The sequence below is a fragment of the Puma concolor genome, chromosome B3 (assembly GCF_028749965.1).
Source record: "Puma concolor isolate L17-30 chromosome B3, mPumCon1.1.hap2, whole genome shotgun sequence".
Lineage (NCBI taxonomy): Eukaryota > Metazoa > Chordata > Mammalia > Carnivora > Felidae > Puma > Puma concolor.
In genome coordinates this window covers 48,402,911-48,425,877 of record NC_141672.1, presented here as the reverse complement: position 1 = coordinate 48,425,877, position 22,967 = coordinate 48,402,911, and the positions used below count along the sequence as shown (strand labels likewise).

General features: G+C 35.7%; 1 protein-coding gene across 4 annotated transcripts in view; it reads right to left on the bottom strand.

The window, feature by feature from the left end:
• The window catches only part of TXNDC16 (thioredoxin domain containing 16), a 144,649-nt gene that overhangs the window by 59,366 nt on the left and 62,316 nt on the right, over window positions 1-22,967 (bottom strand). For 3 of the 4 annotated variants that reach the window (XM_086709752.1, XM_086709755.1, XM_086709754.1), the window contains 5 exons: window positions 11,231-11,397; window positions 10,777-10,837; window positions 6,178-6,301; window positions 2,739-2,882; window positions 2,212-2,271 (listed from right to left, as the gene is read on the bottom strand). In XM_086709752.1, the coding sequence (XP_086565878.1) occupies window positions 2,212-2,271; window positions 2,739-2,882; window positions 6,178-6,301; window positions 10,777-10,837; window positions 11,231-11,397 (556 nt within the window). The remainder of the gene's footprint in view (window positions 1-2,211; window positions 2,272-2,738; window positions 2,883-6,177; window positions 6,302-10,776; window positions 10,838-11,230; window positions 11,398-22,967) is intronic. The other variant, XM_086709753.1, reaches the window with a different exon arrangement.

Here is a 22,967-nt window from a genome sequence, read left to right as displayed (position 1 = left end):
TTATTTTCTCTCTTCTAATATTTTGCCAATGAGCCTGGAGAACCTAAAAGAAGAAACTTGAATCTTTCCATAGATTGTAACCATAAAGAAGAATCTGAAAGAGAGTAACAGGATTTGCTTTTTTTAAAAAAAGATTAGGAATCACAATATCTACAGACTTAATAATATCTTTACTTCAAATAATCAAAAGTTGGATCAAATGTGGTTAACAAATGAACTGAGGAGAAATTGTTCAAAAGTGATTTTTTAAATCTCTGATGTTTTTATTAATATAGAACATGTTATATTTAGGACTGACTTTCTGGAAGCAATTTCTTGAGTTTACAAAGTCCCCAATATATAAATAAGTTGTACACTAGTATATATTTTCCACTAAACTCTACTATATTAGTTTATGCATTTATTCAACAATTATTAAAAACCAAATATTCTACAGTGTAAGGCAATATGTCAAGTCCAGTGAGCTAAGCATAAGGCATGCTACCTATTCATAAAGAACTTACTAAATAATAAAAGAGCCTGTAGGTTAGTGCCCAAAAAAACTAAATGTTAAATACATTCATATAACAGCTATGAGAATAAGCCTGTTTAACTAGAACAACTTCTATTTATTTACAAGAAAAACAGTAGGAAGAAATCATATTACAGATATGAAGCATGATACATTCAATGATTACAAAACACTATCTTAATCCATCATCTTTTTTTTTAAATTTTTTAATGTTTATTTATTTTTGAAAGAGAGAGAGACAGAGACAGAGCACGAGCAGGGGAGGAGCAGAGAGAGAGGGAGACACAGAATCTGAAACAGGCTCCAGGCTCTGAGCTGTCAGCACAGAGCCTGATGCGGGGCTCAAACCTACCGTGAGATCATTACCTGAGCCGAAGCCGGACGCTCAACCGACTGAGCCACCCAGGCGCCCTCCATCATTATCTCTTTCTTACTAACAAAACTCCTTATGTGTTTGCTGGGATGACGGCATAAATATTTTGAGTTCAAGTCCATTCCTTGGATTCCATCATTATCTCTTTCTTACTAACAATATTCCTTATGTCTTTGCTGGGATGATGGCATAAATATATTGAGTTCAAGTCCATTCCTTGGATTCTTATTTGCCTAACACTGGATCAGGTTTCATAGAACAGTTAAATGATTGTGGCTATTAAGAAAGGTCCTGTGGGGCACCTGGGTGGCTCAATTAAGCATCTGACTCTTGATTTTGGCTCAGGTCGCAATCTCACGATTTGTGAGATCGAGCCCTGCTTTGGGCACGGCATTAACAGAGTGGAGCCTGCTTGGGATTCTCTCTTTCCCTCTCTCTTTGCCATTCCCCTGTTCACACACACACACACTCTCTCTCTCTCAAAATAAATGAATAAACAAAAAAGAAAAAAGAAAAGAAATATCATATAGAGCTAAATTGTATAATGCTAAATCAGATAAGTCAGTCAGTAGAAAGAAAACTACCATCTGATTTCACTCATCTGTGGAATTTAAGGAAGAAAACAGATGAACACAGGGGAAGGAAAGGAAAAGAAAAGGAGAGAGAGGGAAGCAAACCATGCAAGACTCTTGACTATGAGAGCAACTGGGGTTGATGAAGGGAGGTGGGCAGAGGATGGACTGGATGGATAGTGGGTATTTAGGAGGGCACTTGTGGTGAGCACTAAGTGTTGTATGTGGGTGATGGGTCACTAAATTCTACATCTGAAACCAATTTTGCTATATATGTTAACTAACTAGAATTTAAATAAAAATTTGAAATAAAAAATATCCTAGTTCATGAGGAGCTAACTGTATAGCTTTAAGAATATTGAGATCTTGGATCGCTGATTAGACTGTGAGACTGAGTCTTATGTGTCAAATTTTTAAGTGTATTCAGTATTTATTTAATAATATTTAATAGTAACTGATTCAGAGTAGGCACTCAATACATGAATCAATTCAGCCAAAAAGATTACTGGATTGACTGTGTGACCTCCAGTACTTAATACATAGGCTCTCTACTTTCTACTGAAGACAGTTCTATGAAGAGAGCCAAGACGAATGCTTCTGAGCATTTTTGAAACTCATGGTTCATTAATGTAATGTTAAAGATGCAAATATAATTACTTGAAATCTTACGTGGTTTTATTCATCTTTAGCATGATATGGTTTTACAAATAGCTACAGCTCAGAATCAAATAAGCATGCATACCACATTACAGTACCTTTCAATTTAATTGCCAAATCGATATAGGATTGCAGAAATGCCATGGATACTGCCTGCCCTACATTGAAACAAAAAATTCAACAGATATTGCAACATGCATATCTCCATCCATATCTATATATTAACAAACATATAGATTGATGGGGTTTCCCAAAATTGTTACTTCTTAATAAGAAATTCTAATATATAGTCCTCAGTATTATGCAAACATTCAAGAAGATTCCAAATGCAACTAATTTTCTGCACTCATACTGCAAGGAATATAGTTGAAGGGCTATTATTTGAAGATAAAAGCAATATATTTCCTATAGATCCATAAGAACTGTTAAAATATTAAAATCATTAGCTGGAATCACAATAATTTATCTAAGTTAGTAAATTGTTCAATATGTGCAGTCTACCTGGGAACTATGAAAGCTATTACATAGCTGTTACAACAGGCAATATATAGAACGCAAAAATATGATCCGCCAACTTTAAATGTTCTAATATGTAATATCGTCCCCTCTAAAGGTTCATACTCACAACCAGCGTAGAAAAGCACTATGCTATCAGAAGCCACTACTGTCGCATTAAATGTCTCTTCTGTTAGTTCCACTGTGAGTTCCAAAGGTAACTGTGTCTTCCTATGTCTGTAAACAGTTTCTGCCACTTCATCATCTTGAATATCTAAAATGTTCAAAAAGAAATTAATGTATATATAAATGCATAAATTACATAAATATAAATTCCACTATAGGACAAACACTGTGATGGACACTAGGGAAAATAGCAAACAAAACAGACATAGTCCCTGACCACATGGAGTTTCCATTTACCGAAAAGTCAGACAATAAACTGATCACTGACTAAACATATAGTTATAAATTGTGTCAGTTTAAGGAAGGAAAATAGTACAATGAGAGATTGTAATAGGGAGATTTAGATTTGGAGATCCAAAGCCTTCCAGCTAGAGAGTTTAAAAAAATGTCTTAGGCATAAAGAATATTTTCAAAGCCTCTATGACATAAAAGAACTTAGCATATACTAAGTATTGAAGGAAGGCAAATTTGACCAAAACAAGATGGGATGAAAGAATAAATGGTATGAGAAAACTCTAGGGTAGGCAGTAGGTACATCATAAGAAGCCATACGAGCCAAGAATTTTAGATTTTATTCTAAGTTCATCAAGTTATTGGATTTTGAATATGTAAAAACCTTTCATTAACTTAGACCAACCAACCAACCAGTGGACTCATTCATTTATCCATCCATCCACCATCTGTGTATGGGGTAAACACACACACACACACACACTTTGAATTTGTAAATATTCTGTTGGAGGTTTGTATAGATTATATAGTAACACTGAAGGGACACCTAAATTGATGAGAGAAACAAAGTTTCCTAGAAGCATTGACACTAGCTGAATATTAAAAGAAAATGAAACTTAGGTAGGCAGTGAAGGAAGACAGAGGAGGCATACAGAGGAAAGAGAACAGCATGTGCAAAGGCACAGTGGCATGAAAGGGCATGCAACTAGAAATGCAAACCCTGACTGGCTATCTGATGATATTAAAGATTACTGTTAATTTTTTAGATGTAATAATAGCATTAATCATGCTCATTTTAAAAGGAGAATCTTTGTATTTCTGAAATACACAGGGAAATATTTTGGAGTGAAACTATATATTTGGGATTTGCAACAAAATAATAAGGGGTGGGCCAAGAGTGACTGGAACAGGATAGCCATGAGTTGATGGTAGTTAGGTGGAGCCAGGTAATGGATATCAGGAGATTTGTTCTATTCTCCTGTCTACTTTACGGTAAGTTCATAATTATCTATAATAACACATTACAAAGACAGGAAGGGAGGGAGATAATATAATAAAAATTGGAAGTATTATTTTCATATGATTTCAAATGCTATAAAATAAAATACTAGATCTGGACGATAGTACATCTCAGCAAGTTTCAGCCGTGTGACTAATCAGTCACGTTACTCTCCGGGCCTCAGTGTTCAAATCTGAAATATAATAGCTGTACTACACTAACTTAAAGGAATTTTAAAATACCACATTTCATGACACTAACAAGTTATGACTCTAATACTAAAATTAATAAAGGCCTGTTTTCTTTTTTACTGTATTTTTTCCTTCTTATTCACATATTTTCATTTTCCTTCCAGTCCTTTCTTATTTCCCAATCTACTCTTGTTCTTCTCTTCTTCCAACACTTTCTTTTCCTCTTTCCTATTCTCTCAATAAGCTACCCTCACTTGTAAACTGACCCACTGTTTGGCTCTACCTTTCACCAATTCATCAATATATACACACTTTCTTTTAAGCCATACATGTTTAATCCTTTTTCCATATCATCCTTGTACAGAATTCAGTCCATTTCATTCTGATTTATTCTGTGCCCATTTCCTTTGAAGGCCATTTTTCTTTGTGTTGTGTACTTACGTGGCAACAAACACTTTCGTAATCCTCATATACAAATGGGAATAAAACAAGGTTGGGGGGGACTATGTAGATGGACATGACTATGTACACTATTGTGGGCCAATATGGATTATAGATGTAGAAAGTTAAGACACACATACACACACAAAAAAACCTACAACAAAACAAGACTCAAACGGCAAAGGTGTCAAAGGAACTAGGCTGAGGAGAGAAAGCAGGCAGAGAGTCAAAAGAAAGAGAAGGCCACACCACAGGGCAAACTAAGGCCAGACAGTCAGGAAGCAATATAGGGGAAGCAATAAGGAAAGCTTGAAACAAGCAACTCCCACTGAGGACAGGAATCTCATTAAGCTGACACAGGGGCGATTCCCTTGACTGGAGGGTGGACTGTATGAACCATGATAGGAATAAAGCTGGGAGCAAGAGACCAGAACACAGGTTCTATGTAATGACAATGCTATGGAGAGCTCTGGCTTAAACCACAAGCAGTTCCAACCTCTGCACATTGGAAAAAAACTAGAACATAGCTCAATCCAAGAAACTGGTCACTGGTAACTGTTAAGGCTCAGAGCCCTTATTAAATTTATAATATAGATTTTGATCAAAATAATGAATGGACTTCATGAAAAGAATATGTAAATTGCTCCCTTCTTAGAGCTCATACTTGTATTATGTAAAACATTCAAGTATATACTAAATGAATACAAAAATGAACAAGACATAATCCCTACTTTAGAGATATTATAGACTAGTGGATAAGAGAGAAATGTAAGTGAGCAATTACAGAATAGCATTAATCTTATGAAAGAAGTATCAGTAATAATAACGATCATAAATAATTTCAAGCCAGAATGTTTAAGTTCTAGACCAGGCTCCAACACGTGCCATTTGTGAGACCTTGGGTAGATCGCTTAACTCTGCTAAAACACCGATTCCACTACAAAATGAAGGAGACATCAGCTGAATGAATGACAGTCGAAGCAAATAATGTTTAGGGGAATAACCCTGAAACTACAAAATACTTCAAAAATATAAGCAATAAGAATAAAAAGAAATATAACATGTTAAAAGAAATTTTAAAATGTTATTGAAATTTACTTCCAAATTGTCAACAATCAGATTTATTTACAAGTACAACAATATTTATTCAGATTTCATTTTCTAATAGAAAAAATAAAAATAAAATACAATTTTGTGGCTCCTGGGTAATTTTTAAGCATGAAGTAGACCAGCAGAGCGGGAAGAACTGATTTTCAAGATAAAGGCACAGATGTGAAAAGCTAGAAGCCTGGCATGCAATAATGAAAGGTATCACACTAAACAAAATACAGCATCCTTACATTTTCCACCAAATAAACTTGATAAAATGTAACGTGAAATGGATTTCATTAGGTTTTTTTCATAGGCTTGACTGTCAAAATATTCTATGAGAAAGTTAATTCATTGAAATGTCACTGACCTTATGGGTACTGAGCAGGAATGAGGGGAAGTGGGGGAAGGAGCATCACAAAACATATTACCCATATCTGGACTTTGCACGTCCTCATCTTCATCTTCTTGCATTTCTTCAATGTGTGTATTACCTTCCACATGGGATATTATTAATTCAGTATCATGTAACACCAAAAATTCCACCGGCGCTCCCTAGAAATACATGAATTTTTAAAAACATGACTAAAATATAAGAAAGCATTTTAATAAAAATGTTTTACTTGTTTGATATTAAAATGAAACTAAATCTTTGAACTTCAGTTTTAAAATTAAATACAAGGGGCACCTGGGTGGCTCAGTCAGTTAAGCATCCGACTTCAGCTCAGGTCATGATCATGCTGTCCGTTGAGTTTGAGCTTCGTGTCGGGCTCTGTGCTGACAGCTTAGATCCTGGAGCCTGCTTTGGATTCTGTGTCTCCCTCTCTCTCTGGCCCTCCCCCACTCACACTCTGTCTCTCAAAAATGAATAAATGTTAAAAAAAATTTTTAAATAATATTAAATACAACAAAAAAGGAAATTCCACAATCCCTATAGAAAGTATCCAAAGCATACTTTATATAAAGATAGTGTGCACTACTGAAAAAACAAAAATGGGAAAACAGAACTGAAAGTCTCACTTGCTTCTTGTTACAACTACATTATTCAACTGAAGTCTGAAACATTTCACACATAATGGTATGTCCCACCTCAATATAAAAGGGATATGTGCAATTTTATTGCAAACAGGACCAATCAAAATTATTCTGATACTCCACAGAAATATTCAAAATAATATCTCATCCTAAAACAATTCCAGTAAAATATTCAATTGCCAGTTTAGCTAAAAATGTAAAACTAATATCTGCCCCCAGATATTTTAAGAATATTTTAAGACTAGACTATCTAGTCCATTGAGATTAGTCCATTACAATTTCTTTCACTAATACCCAATGATCACATTTTAAAACCATGAAATTTTAGGCCACTAGATTACTTCAGTAAATAATCCCTGATTATAACCATACATTTGAATAAAGCTATAAAATAACTCTACGTGTATGTGTTCTCTGATAGCACATATCTTCATCTTTTTAATATTACATTCAAAGCAAACAATTTTTCACTTCTACAGAAATATAACGGAGTTAAAAGTTTGAGCAACAAAAGTCAAACTAAATTTGTTTGAAATACACATAGATATTGTTGTAGGATATTTTTGTATTCAAATGCAACATTCACACAGGAAAGAACACAAACTTTAAGTATATAGTGTGACGAATTTTTACGAAGTTGATACACTTCTATAATCTCCATGCAGTTGAAGATACAGAACATTATTACCAGCACAGAGGCCACCTTCTTGCCTCTCCCTGTTATTACCCTCCCCCAAAGGTAATCACTAGTCTTTCATCACCATGTACAATTTTGCCAGTTTTTCAATTTGTTTAATGGAACTATATACAGTTTGTACTTTTTTGTGACTACTTGTTTTGCTCAACACTATTTGTGAGGTTTACGTTTAAAAGCAGTTTATTGTTTTTCAATGATGTAATCATTACATGAATATAATAGTATATATGTATGTATGTATGTATCTAATGCATGCGTTTATCCATTATATTGCTCATGGACTTGTGTTATTTACAGCTTGGGACTATTATAAATACTAACTGCTATGAACATTACTGTAGCTGTCTTTTGGTGCACATGTATACGCATTTGTACTTAGGAATGGAACTGCTCGTTCGCATGCTATATGTAGCTGCAGCTCTAGGAAGCACTGCCAGATACTTTTCCAATTTTCGTTGTACCAATTTTCACTCCTACCAGTAGTATACAAAAGTTCTTGTAACTCTACCTTCCTAAGAATCACTTGGTATTGTTACTTTTAAAATGTTTAGCCCATTCTGGTGGGTGAGTATTGGTATCTCTTGTTGTTTTATTTGCATTTCTACCTACAGTTTATTTGCTAATTGGATAGGGGAAATGCATCTTAGGATGGAGAGAATGAATCGTCCCCACCTTAATTCAGTATTCAAATGTGGTATCATTAAGTGAGAAAACCAGACCTCATCCACTTTAAGATAAGATAAAATACAAATAAACCAACATCTTGTCCAAAATGCTTAATGAAGCTAGGCAATCTAACTTCCTGTTTTTAGACAACATAAGGGAACAGAGGAACAAGGTAGATAACAGCAAAAGGAAACGGACAAATCCAGAATGAGGAAAAACTGGCCCCATTTATCTAAAATGTTAGTTGTTGAATCTAGGTAGTAGGTATTTGATTGTTCACTCTATTGTCCTACCTCTTGGTTTGATTTTATAAAAAATTCCAAAGAAAGGAATGAAAAAACTTAGATTTTAAGATTTTAAATTTTAAAAATTTAGATACTAAGAAAGATTCTAGGCATTAATACTATCCTCATAAAACTACGCTAATACACAAAGAATTCTTCTCAAAGCTTCTGAACGTGTGTCCTCTCAGCCTAGAACATTCTTTCCCCATATATCCACAGGCATATTCCTTTGCTTTATGGTTACTAATCAGTGAGGTCTTCCAAGTCTACTCTCTCACCTTACCTTGACTTTTTTTTCCATTGTCCTTAACACCATCTGACATTCTACCTATACTGGTTTTGTATTTGTCTCCTGCCACTAGTATATTAGCTCCATGAGGGCAAAAATTTGCTTTTGTTCACTGCCATATCCTCAGAGCCTAGGACTGTGTATGAAACAAAGCAGGTATACAATAAATACTTATGGAATGATTGAATAGATGAATAGTGTTTATTGAGCACTTACGAATGTATTGGCCCTGTGCCAATTTAGCACTTTATATATATTTTTTAATATACTGACCCAACTACTCTTTAAATAGATATTATTAACCTTACTTTACAATGAAAAAAAAAAGAGAGAGAGAGAGAGAGACACACACATAGAAATCGAGTAATTTGCCCAGGGTTACAAAGCAGGATTTGAACTAGGCAGTAAGATTCTAGAGCATAAACTCTTAATACTATATTGCTAATCACTGCCATAGGGGAAAAAAAAAAATTGGAAGAACTAATGCAATACTAACAGATATGTTTTATACCTTACTATATATTACAAGGCTTGCAGTGTAGTAATATGAGTATACAATACTATCTCTGCAACCACTTCTATACTTTAAGGACCCTCAAAACCTTTACCTGGAAAGAGAGAAAGAAAGAATGATTATACAATCCCAGGATGAATATTACTGCCCTGAGGAGAAGGTTAAAAAAAAAAAAATTGCACTGAACTCAATAAAGAGACTCATAGAAAAGACTATTCCATCCTTTTTTTTTTTTTTTAATTTTTTTTTTTAACGTTTATTTATTTTTGAGACAGAGAGAGACAGAGCATGAACAGGGGAGGGTCAGAGAGAGGGAGCTATCTTATAACCTATCTTACCTCATACTATACAAAATTTTTTATTTTAACAATTTAAGACATCAAAACTGGGAAACGAGCAGGAGCTTTAACTTTTCCATAAAACCTACCTCCAAATAATAAATATTACAATTTCTCATTTAAGGATCTTCATCGACTAGGAAAAAAATAGCTTCAGAAAGTTTGCTTTCCACGACCTGGCTAAAAAGCAGAGCATACTAGCCACATACTACACACATTTGAACAATACTACAGTTTTTAAAATGTTTTCATATTTTGTCTTATAAATTCCTAATAAGTTAGATGGGAAGGTTTTATGAATATTTCACAAATGAGAAAATTGAGCTTGGAGAAGTTAATTCATTTTTCTGGTCTCAGAATGAGAAGGAACACAACTCAAGTCTTCTGACTCAACCTAGTATTCATGCCATAGACTTAGGCAAGAGAATTTACGTTTAATCTGTCTGGCAGTTCATAAACATATCAATCAATCTTTAGCATATTTATATGATATTTTGAAATGTTCAGAATTAAAGAGTTCTTAAGAAAAATTTAAGAAAAATATAAGAAAAAAAGGGACAATAGCAGAAATTTACAAAGGAAATACAAATGGGAAATAAGCCTTTAAAAATGTTCAAACTCACTAGTAATCAAAGGCATGCAAATTAAAACAAGAGCTTTGTCTATAGAGAAGATTTTTTTTTAAGATGGTAGTGCTCAGTAGGGGCAAAGATTTATGAGGAACAAGAAACTCTAAACCCTGCTGGTTTCTGGAGGGCAATCTGACAATGTATTCTATAAACATCCTTAAAAATTCCCATTTCCTTTGCCAAATTTCACCTCCAAAAATTTAGCCAAAGGAAACAATCAGTGATGTTCAACACAGTGTACAAAGGCAGGCATCATAGCACAATAGCAAGTAATTAAATATGATTTTATGTGAAAAGTAGGTTATAGAGCATGACCCTAATTTTCTTAAATATATATATATATATTTTTAAGAAAATGAGGATATATATATATATATATATATATACCTAGAATATATAGATATGGAAATAGACTAATAAATGAGGGAAAATAAATAACACCAAAACATAAACAGCAATAATCTTTGAATAGTGGCAATTTACAGAATTTCTTCTATAATAAGCATATACTTCTGACCACATGTATTAACTTTCTTTTAATAAACAAACATTGTAGACCAATATATAAGATGACTAACCTCTTCTGCTCTTCTGAAGACCACATTAGCATGTTGAGGAATGTCCACTTCCAAAGAGTCCCTTTTTCAAAATGGAAATAAATGTTTTATATTGCTAATCTGAAGAATCACAGTCATCAGGATGTCAATATGAAAGAGAACTATATGTTCTTATACTGAACACAATTTATGAAAAAAGATTACAATTTAGTGACTCTCAGAAAGTGCAGACATAAAGACAGACCAGATTTGCTAGTCTCCATCTTGATCTAGAACTTCATGTTAGCAAAGTTTAAAGGTCTAAATTTTAATCAAGCTACTAATTAACGCACAGAATTTAGCTCAGCGACTGGTTCTAACTATATGACAATTTACTAGAGGTTTGAGTTTATTGACAAGTGACTATACTGCCATATTTAAAAAACAGAAAAACAGTGTTTTGCTAAATACAGTGACTATACAATGTTTAAGATACCTTAACAAGAGTAGAACTCCCGCTTTCCCCAGAAGACGCCAAGCAACCCATTCTGCAGTTCTTCTGTCAGCTTCATGTGTCGCTTGCTGACTAACAATAAAAACCAGTGGTAATCCTAGTTGCAGATGAACGGTTGAAACCTGTTGAGGGTCTTCAGCAACTTCAGTCTTCATTTAAAAAGAGAACAAAATGTCTTCACTGTGAGGAAATACGGTTCCAACATTTGGATGTAAACTCTAATTCTTATTAATAAAGTCATGAGTAAGAAAACCAAGTCTGTGAAATAAATCCAACATTAACAGAAATCATCTCAGCACTTCCTGAGGTTAAGCTTCCCAATGTACCTATATAGTTCAAGCATTATAAAACTAACATATTTACAAAGAGTTAAACGTGAAATTACAATGACAAGGAATAAGCATATTATAAAGAAATAAACAAACAAAAAACAATAAATAAAACAGTGTGGTACTGATAAATGAAGAGATATTTCAAATGAAATAGAATAACTAAGGAATAAGTCCTTTCACATAAGAATTAAACATGTAATAAATGACACAGAACCATGAGGAACATCTGAGTTTGGACAGCAGCTTGAACATATACATCTAATTTTACTCCCTCAAAAAGTCCCAGGAAAACTACAGCAGGGAGATTTTTTTTAAAAGAGATAAACATACATATGTGAAGAAAGGAAAAGAGAAAAGGCAAAAAATTTTTGGAAGCTAAAGAACAGAATAATAATGGACTTAGAGTCTAACAAAGCAAACCCATAAGCCATGAGAGAAAGCTAAGAAACAATTCAATTTTAACTGCAGAATCCTACAATTGCTCAAGATCGGTCAGTGCCTGGTATCTCTGGTACTGGGAGAGAAATACTGGAGGGGGAAGTGGCAAAAAGGCTAAAAAATAAGGAGGAATGGGTAAAAGCTTTGGAGAGAAGTTAGATCCAGAGATTCCTCTCCCTGACTCTAAGAGCTCAGGCAACTGTCCCTCCCTCACACCAGAAGAAATCTGGGGGGGACTTCAGGAAAGCTGAAAGTGTGAATACCACGCCAGAAGAGAGGGGAGTAAGTAACCAAATGCTGAGGCACTCCTAGCTCCCTACCCACTCAGTTCCCAGAATATAGTGGCCAGACTTCTGTCCTCCCAGCAGAAGACTGGAAGATCCTTTTCCAAGAATTGTGAATAACCCCAAGAAAAAATCTGAGTATACTGACATTAGGGTTCATCAAAAAGAAACACCCTATGGAGCTCAGAGTTAACGAGTCTCATCTACATTCTCAGAACTTCCAATCAGCTTTTTAGTTTCATATTCTAACTCACAAACAGATATCCAAGAAGTAACAAACATCTGAGGAAAGCCTCTAACATAAAAGAGACCAGAACAAACAGAAAAATAGAGAACATGGAAAAAATACAGACTATTCAGGAGGAAGGTTCAGAAAACTACTTCTCATAAGCTCAAGGTGATGGGAAGATATTGCATCCATAAAGAAATAAAAAATAAAGTTTAATAAATCTGCCAGAAGGGACAGCAAAAAATGAAAAATGGGAGAGAAAATGTAATAAAGGTGAAGGACTGGTTCAAGAGGTCCAATGTCCAACTAAGAGTCCCAGAAAGAGAGAAGGAAGAAAATAAAAGGGGAGAAATCATCACTGAAATAAACACAAAAGTTTCCTATGACTGAAGGAACATAAACTGCCAGACTGAAAGAGCCCACTGAGTAACCAAAGAGTGGGTAAAAGCACACGCACAGAAAGATGTATTCTTGCAAGGTTTGCAATTATTGAGGATTTTTTTTAATCCTAAAAGTTTCTAAAGAGAAACTTTTTTCTCTTTAGAGAAACAGTATTTACCGATGGTAGGCGGAATCCTAAAACGGCCCCCAAGATTCCCAGCATACAAGTCTTGTATAATCCCAATTCCTAGGATAGCCATTCCCTTAATTAGGTTACATTATAGAAGACTGTCATAGCACAATGCAGCCAGAGTCCTGCTGGCTCTGAAGGAGGAAGCAGCAATTTTTTGAGAAGACCATGTGGCGAGGACCTGAGAATAGCCTATAGGAGCTGAGAGCAACACCAGCCAACAAGCAGCAGGAAAGTGGAGACATCTTACAACCACATGCAACTGAATTATACCAAAGCTCGAATGGGTAGAACAGCATGAAGGAATAGAAAGACCTGTTTTCTTCTTTGTGTATTTGGAGAACAATAAGTAATTTAGCATTATAAAGTGCAAAGGAGGAACAAGCAATAAGGATGGAGATCTAGCAAGGGCCCAAATTATTAAAAAACATTATATCCTCCAAAGAAAGTAGGGCTTTCTTCTGTAAGTAAACTGAAATCATTTAGAAACTGTAAGATGGGTGCCTGTGTTGGTCAGTCAGTTAAGCGTCCAACTCTTGATTTTGGGGCCTAGGTCATGATCTTGCAGTCGTGAGATCGAGCCCCACTTCAGGCTCTGTGTCGAGCAAGGAGCTTGCTTAAGAGTCTCTCTCTCCCTCTGCCCCCTCCCCTGCTCACACATGCATGTGCACACACACACTCTCTCTCAAAAAAAAAATATTATAAAAAAATAAACTTGTAAGAAATATTGTAACATATGTTTAAAAATATTACTCTGACAGCAATAGTGAGTATAAACTCAACATGAGTTAAAAAAAAAAAAAAAAAAAGGGAGGACTAGAGACTAGATCAGTTACTATTACTAAAATAGGACATGAGAGTTGGTGAAAACTTCAATTAAGGCATTAGCTGTTAGAATGAATTCAAAAGATATCTAGGTTGTAAAATTATAGAGGTGGGGAGATGCAGAAAATGAGAATGATTTCCCAGGTTTCTGTTACTAATGACTAGACAGTAAATTAACAAAGATAATGGAGAAAGAACAGATGGTGGAGAAGGACAACACATTGATGTTGGACATATTGAGCTTAAGGAGAGATACAGCTAATTAGTAGTTAGATATACAAGAGATACAGTGTAATTAGTAGTTAGATATATGGGTCAGAAAGTCCAAAGAAAAATTTGACCTGAAAGTTCTGATTATCAAATCAGTGTAGTTAATGCTATAGAAACAGATAAGATCACTTGGAGGGTATATTCTGAGCATCTCTCACTGTGTATATAGAAAAGTACTCTAAAACCTAATGGCTTCAAATAACAAGAATCACTTATTTTGTTCATATATTTGCAAGCTCATCTCTGCTCCATATGGCATTAGCAGGGCGCCTGGATTGGATGCTGGAGATCGGCTTTAAAGATGGATCATTCATTGGCTAGCAAGCTGATGCTGACTATAGGAGCTCAGCCATCGCTGTGCACTAGGGGCCTCAATTCCTCTTCACTAGAATTTCTCCTCAGATTTAATGTCACAGCATGGTACCTGGGTTTCAAGAACGAATACCAAAAAGAACAAAGGAGAAGCACAAGGCATTTTGTGACATATAGCCTCAGGAGTTACACATCATCACTTCAGCCCCATTCCACTGGTGAAGGCAGTCACAGAGGCCCAACCAGTGTCAAGGAGAAGGGCACAGACTCCACTGGATAGGCACAGTGATAAGGTTAGCTTATGGATAAGGAGATGCTTATGGAATGGGAGATATTGTTATTTCCACCTTTGGAATATACAATCAAAGTCTGATGGGATAGGGCTTTGGAGGTCTTGGAGAGAGGAACCAGTGTATTTTGCAAGTAGGAGAGATGTGAATTGTTATGGTCAGTAGTCTACCCTCTGGCTGTAACAATTCACACCTCCCCCCACCCATATGCAAAACACACTTATCTCAAAGATTCTCAGGCTTCATCCCATCAGACTTTTGAGGATCAATGCAAAGTCTAAGATCTCATCCTCTACATTCAGGTCCAGGTGTTGATGAAGTTCCTCTAGTGTGGTCCCAAGGACAGAAGACCTTCAGAACTGTTCTCAATCTGAAGACCTATGAACTAAAGAGATAAATTATTTGTCCCTAATACATACTCAACAATGACTGAGCAGGCACAGGATGAGGGCTATATACACTCCTGTTTCAAAGGAGAGAAAAAGGAGGCACACAGAAGTCATTAGGGCACAGGGTTCTTTAGTCCATCCAGGTACATGTTGCCAGTTAATTGATTATGGCTCAGTCCTACTCCCTAAGGGTTGTTCTCTGAGGCTTTTAATGATAAACTCTGGGCCCTCTGTCCCCCAGCTCATCCTTTCTTTTTTTTTTTTTTCAATATATGAAATTTATTGTCAAATTGGTTTCCATACAACACCCAGTGCTCATCCCAAAAGGTGCCCTCCTCAATACCCATCACCCACCCTCCCCGCCCTCCCACCCCCCATCAACCCTCAGTTTGTTCTGTTTTTAAGAGTCTCTTATGCTTTGGCTCTCTCCCACTCTAGCCTTTTTTTTTTTTTTTTCCTTCCCCTCCCCCATGGGTTTCTGTTAAGTTTCTCAGTATCCACATAAGAGTGAAACCATATGGTATCTGTCTTTCTCTGTATGGCTTATTTCACTTAGCATAACACTTTCCAGTTCCATCCACGTTGCTACAAAGGGCCATATTTCATTCCTTCTCATTGCCACGTAGTACTCCATTGTGTATATAAACCACAATTTCTTTATCCATTCATCAGTTGATGGACATTTAGGCTCCTTCCATAATTTGGCTATTGTTGAGAGTGCTGCTATAAACATTGGGATACAAGTGCCCCTATGCATCAGTACTCCTGTATCCCTTGGGTAAATTCCTAGCGGTGCTACTGCTTGGTCATAGGGTAGGTCTATTTTTAATTTTTTGAGGAACCTCCACACTGTTTTCCAGAATGCCCAGCTCATCCTTTCTAGTTTACAAAAAAAAGGTGCTGTGTTTGCAGCTGAGTAGATTTCTCAGCCTGTTCCTGCTGATAGAAATTTGGGGATCCAAAGAACTCTTCATTTTGTGCTGTTTCTGTGCTGTGCTGTGTCCCTTTCTGTATAAGCTGGTGTAATTCTTTTAAAAACTTGTAGTTTCATGGGGCGCCTGGGTGGCTCAGTTGGTTAAGCGGCCGACTTCGGCTCAGGTCATGATCTCGCGGTCCGTGGGTTCGGGCCCCGCGTCAGGCTCTGTGCTGACAGCTCAGAGCCTGGAGCCTGTTTCAGATTCTGTGTCTCCCTCTCTCTGACCCTCCCCCGTTCATGCTCTGTCTCTCTCTGTCTCAAAAATGAATAAACGTTAAAAAAAAAATTTTAAAAACTTGTAGTTTCTTAATCATAAAAGCTATAATCCATTCCATTAGACAAAAGACAAAATCAAAAAAGTCCTTGATAGATAGAAAAAGTAACAGATTATTACCATAAAAATTGCAATTAGTAATTTTATATATCCATAAAAATACTATGTACTTTATGTAAAATATTATAGTAATATATATTTTAGAAAACAGTATAATATATATTTTATATAAAATACATAAATGTTTTATAGTTGATATTTTTATAAAATATTTTATATTTTTTATAAAATATTTTATGTATTTTATATAAAAATATATAAATTGTTAAAAGAGAACATACAAAAGTAACAAAACACTCCTGTATTGGGGGGATTACCAATATTTTTCTAAAATTCGTATGTTACTATTAAATTACTTAGAAATTAATTTTCAAAAAAAGGATATAAAGGCGAAATGGATTGTAAGAGATGCTATGAGGGGCGCCTGGGTGGCTCAGTCGATTGAGCATCCGACTTCGGCTCAGGTCATGATCTCACAGTCCGTGAGTTCGAGCCCCGCGTCGGGCTCTGTGCTGACAGCTCAGAGCCTGGAGCCTACTTCCGATTCTGTGTCTCCCTCTCTCTCTGACCCTCCCCCATTCATGCTCTGTCTCTCTCTGTCTCAAAAATAAATAAACATTAAAAAAAAAAAAAAAGATGCTATGAACTACTATACACCTATACCTTGGATAAACTAGAAGATGTGGATAAATTCCCAGACACATACAACTTACTAAGACTGAATATGTAGAAATAGAAAATCTGAACAGACATATAACAAGGAGATTGAATCAGTAATCAAAAAACCTCCCAACAAAGAAAAGCCCAGGCCCAGATGGCTTCACTGAAGAATTCTATCAAACATTAAAGAAGAATTAATGCAAATCCTTCACAAACTCTTCCCAAAAAGAGAACACTTCCAAACTCACTGTAGGAGGCCAACTACTTTGATACCAAAGCCAGGCAAGATACTGCAAGGAAACTGCAAGAAAATATCCCTGACGAATACTGATGCAAATATCCTCAACAAAGTACTTGTAAACTGAATTCAACAGCACATTAAAAAAACTAAACCCATTAGCCAGTAGAATTTATCCCTGGGATGAAGGATGGTTCAAAATCAATCCATGTAATATACTACATTAGGAGGACAAAGGACAAAAATCACAAGATCATCTCAACTGATGAAGAAAAAGTATTTGATCAAATTTAACAGTCTTTCATGACAAAAACATTCAACAAACTAAGAAGAGAAGATTACCTCAACATAATAAATGTTATATATGAAAAGCCCACAGCTAAAATCAGACTCAACAGTGACAAACTGACAGCTTTTCCTCTAAGATCAGGAACAAAGCAATGATGCCCACTCTTGCCACTTCTGTTTAACATAGTAATTAGTTAACAGAGCAACGAGGCAAATCAATCAATCAATCAATCAATAATAAATAGCATACAATTAAAAAAGAAAAAGCAAAATTATCTCTGTAGACAGATGACATGATCTTCTATGCAGAAAACCCTAAAGATTCCACAAAAAGTACTGTCCAAACTAATGAATGAATTCAACAAAGTTGCAGGATATAAAATTAACACTGAGAAATCAGTTGTTTCTTTTTTTTTTTTTTTTTTTTTAAATTTTTTCTTCAACGTTTTATTTATTTTTGGGACAGAGAGAGACAGAGCATGAACGGGGGAGGAGCAGAGAGAGAGGGAGACACAGAATCGGAAACAGGCTCCAGGCTCTGAGCCATCAGCCCAGAGCCCGACGCGGGGCTCGAACTCACGGACCGCGAGATCGCGACCTGGCTGAAGTCGGACGCTTAACCGACTGCGCCACCCAGGCGCCCCTTTTTTTTTTTTTTCTTTTTTTTTTTTTTTCTTTTTTTTTTTTTTCAGTTGTGTTTCTATGCACTAACAAGGAGCTATCCAAAAAGGAAACTAAGAAAATAATCCCATTTATAATAGCATCAAAAAGAATAAAATACTTAGGAATAAGTTTAACCAAGAAAGCAAAAGACTTACACACTGAAAACTATAAAACATTGCTAGAAGAAATTAAAGAAGATGCAAATAAACGTAAAGACATCCCAATCATGTTCGTGGGCTAGATTTAATATTGTTAAAATGTCCATACTACCCAAAGTCATCTACAAATTCAATGCAATCCTTATCAAAATCCCAATGGCATTTTTACAGAAACAGAAAAAAAAAAAAAATCCTAAAATTCATGTGGAATCTCAAGGGACACCAAATAGCCAAAAAAATCTTAAGAATAAAGCTGGAGGCCTCACAACTCCTGATTTCAAAACATACTGCATTTAAACACAGACCAATAGAACAGAAGAGAGAGCCCAGAAATAAGCTCTTGCATACATGGTCAAATGATCTTTGACAAGGGAACCAAGGCTATGCAATGGGTAAAAGAAAGTCTCTTCAACAAATGGTGCTGGGAAAACTAGATATCCACATGCAAAAGAATTAAGAAATTTTCATCTTATACCCATACAAAAATAACTCAAGATGAACTAGCAACCTAAATGAAACTATAAAACTCCTAGAAGAAAATGTAGGGGAAAGCCTTATGACACTAGAACACAAATGATTTCTTGGAAATGACATCACAGGCACAGGCAACAAAAGCAAAAATAGACAAATAGAACTACATCAAACTTAAACACGTCTGCACTGTGGGACGAAATAATCAAAAAGGGAGAAAATACTGCAAGCCATTATCAGATAAGGGGTTAATACCCAGAATAAAGAACTACAACTTAACAACAACAACAAAATAACAACTTAAAAAAGGGCAAAGGACTGGAATAGACATTTCTCCAAAGAAGATATACAAATGACCAACACGCATATGAAAAACTTAACTGATCATCGGGGATATGCAAAGTAAAACCACAGTGAGATGATCAAAACCATTAGAATGGCTATTATTAAAACAACAATAACAGAAAATAACAAGAATTGGCAAGGATGCGGAGAGATTAAAAACTCTTGCACACAGTTGGTGGGCATGTAAAATGATGCAGCCACTATATAGAAAAGTATAAAGTTTGCTCAGAAAATTAAAAACAGAACTACCATATGATCCAGCAAGTTCATTTCTGGTATATATCCAAAAGAATTAAAAGCAAGATCTCAAAGAGAGATTTGCAAACCCATCTTCACTGCAGCATTATTCACAATGGCCAAGATGTGGAAGCAACCTACTCATCAATGATAAATCAATAAATAAAATGTTATACATAACACCTCAAGAAGGGAGGTGGGTGTGGGGATGGGTTAAATAGGTGATGGGGATTAAGGAGTATACTTGTTGTGATAAACACCAAGTGATGTATGGAAGAGTTGAATCACTATATTGTACACCTGAAACTAATATTACATTGTATGTTAACTAACTAGAATGTAAATAAAAAGTTTTTTTTAAGAATGCCAATATTCACAACATAGAAAAAAAGAAGGTAATCCTGACAAATACTACAACATGGATGAACCTTGAGGACATTATGCTAAGTGAAATAAGCCAATTACAAAAAGACAAATACTACATGATTCCACTTATATGAGGTCTCTAAAGTAATCCAATTCATAGAAACAGAAAGCAGAATGATTGCCAAGGCTGGAGAGATGGGGAAATGGGGAGCTGCTTCTCAATGGGTACAGAGTTTCATTCATTCAAGATGAAAAAGTTCTAGAGATCTGTTGTACAACAATATGCATAGAGTCAACAATACTGTTTTATACACTTATAAGAGGGTAAATTTATGTTATGTATTTTTTGCCACAATAAAAAAAAGGAAATGAGGCAATAATGAAAGGAGCCAACACCCTGCTATATATAATGCTGCACACTGCCACATGAGTCTTCAAGGAATAAGAGAAGCTAAATGAACAAACCATAATAGCATCCTTCTAATTACCTACAGAAAAGAGTAGGTTTAACTTCATTCAAGTGTCTTGAATCTGAGACAGAGAGCTTTCTCAGATGCACAAACAAAAAATTAACATTTTCAGATAAATTATACTACATTTTTATCTGTTTTTAAACATTTTATCAGATATTTGGACTTGAAGAGTCTTCTTGGTATCCAGATAAAAGCTTTATTTCTATATACCAGAATAAATTGAATCCAATAAAGAGAAACCCATCAGCACCTAAAATGTTTTTGGTATTAGCCAACAGGACAATAACCAAATCATCTTCCTATCTATCTTCAACATTGGGAACCTTAAGAAGGCATCTAGGTAACTCCATACCTGCCAGAATGTCTCTTAATCAATTCAAGATTGAAACCCACTTAAAAATTCTATGTTCAAGATTTATTTTCAGTTTGTGAGGATTAAAATGACATGCCCACAACCTGATTATAAGACACAGTTGTGTTATATATCTACAATTAAGTATACAAGCACTCTATCTTCTTAATAGACACACACACACACTCCCAATATTCACCTATTTTCATATGCTTAGAAGTGAAATAATAATGTCAATCATTGCAATGATCAAGCACACAAAAAGTCTGCAAAAAAGTCCAAATCCCAGTTTATAATTTTATTAATGTTTACAGATAATGTAAACACATGAATTATCTCATATTCTGGACCCACAAGCCTAGGCTAGTTTACAAGACACCTTACTAATCATACAAAACCTAACTATGATTGAACCCCAAAAGCCTGTATATAGATTAATGTGGAAGACAATAAAGGAGGAATGGTTAAGAGAAATGTGAGAGGGGAGGATGAGCATCAGTGGGGTTGTGAGAAAATAAGAACAAAGTAAGAAACACTACCAAAGTAAACTACTACTAAGTCTTATTGTTAAGAACTTGTAAGAAGTAATTAGATTTAGGTACTACCTTCAAGGACCTCTCTACTGCCACCCCCATCCCCTGTTCTAGCTTACTATACCATCAAAAGGCATAAACCAGGTACATCAAATCTTGTTCTACGAGGTGTTTTCTGTCAGTGTTTGGCCTTTGTTTTTTAACCTCCAGTGTTTTCTCCAAGAACAAAAACAACCTCAAATACTGATGTAGCCAAATGTTTAAAATACCAAGATGGAAAAGTGACCAAACTAGCTCAGAACCCTTTATCATCTTCCCATTCCTGCAAGGGTAAGCTTTAGCCATCCCACCAAGAGTCTCAGGGAACCTTACATCAAGGCTTGTCTCCCTTTTCTGTACTTTGCATTCATTTGCTCTGTTCTGATGGGGACAAATCCACTAATCTGTGCTTCTGGACTGCCAAGGCTTTCTAGGCTGACACCAAGGTTTAGAGTTTAGAGGTTAAGAGTCTCTTATGGTTTGCCTCCCTCTCTGTAACTATTTTTTTTCTTCCCCCATGGTCTTCTGTTGTTTCTCAAATTCCACAAATGAGTGAAAACATATGAAATCTGTCTTTCTCTGACTGACTTATTTCACTTAGCATAATACCCTCCAGTTCCATCCATGTTGTTGCATATGGCAAGATTTCTTTTTTTTCATCGCTGAATAGTATTCCATTGTATATATACCCCATCTTCTTTATCCATTCATCAGTTGATGGACATTTGAGCTCTTTCCATAATTTGGCTATTGTTGATAGCGCTGCTATAAACATTGGGGTATATGTGCTCCTATGAATCAGCATTTTTGTATCCTTTGGATACAATAGCACTAGTAGTGCTAATGCTGGGTTGTAAGGTAATTCTTTTTTTTTTTAAGTTTATTTATTTTGAGAGAGAGTGAGTGGGGGAGGGGCAGAGAAAGAGGGAGAGAGAGAATCCCAAGCAGGCTCCACACTGTCAGCGTGCAGATCCTGATGCAGGGCTTGAACTTACAAACCACAACATCATGACCTGAGCCAAAGTCAAGAGTTGGACGCTTAACCAACTGAGCCACACAGGCTGCCCTTAGGGTAATTCTATTTTTGATTTTTTGAGGAACTTCCGCACTGTTTTCCAGAGTGCCTGTACCAGGAAACAAACTCCATTTTAGAAGGGACTTGGATTGACTAGTATTACTAGTAATTACTATTGGGTGAATAGTGGCTTGGAGCAGGGGCACCTGCTCTGCACAGTTCTAGGAGTGCCATTTACCTTGTTCTTTCTAGAATGTATGTTTCAGGAGCTGCCATTCACATATAATATAATACAAATGGTGTACATGGCATCGTGCTTTCAAGGAAGGCCACATTTCACTGAATACCAAGTCATTATATAATCTTCAGAGTTTTTGTTTTTTAATGTCAAAACTAGCATTACAGGGGCACCTGGATGGCTCAGTCGGTTGAGCATCTGACTTCGGCTCAGGTTATGATCTCACGGTCTGTGAGTTCAAGCACATCAGGCTCTGTGCTGACAGCTCAGAGCCTGGAGCCTGTTTCAGATTCTGTGTCTCCCTCTCTCTCTGCCCCTCCCCGGCTCATGCTGTGTATGTTTGTGTCTCAAAAATAAACATTAAAAAAAATTTAAGAACTAACTTTCCATAAT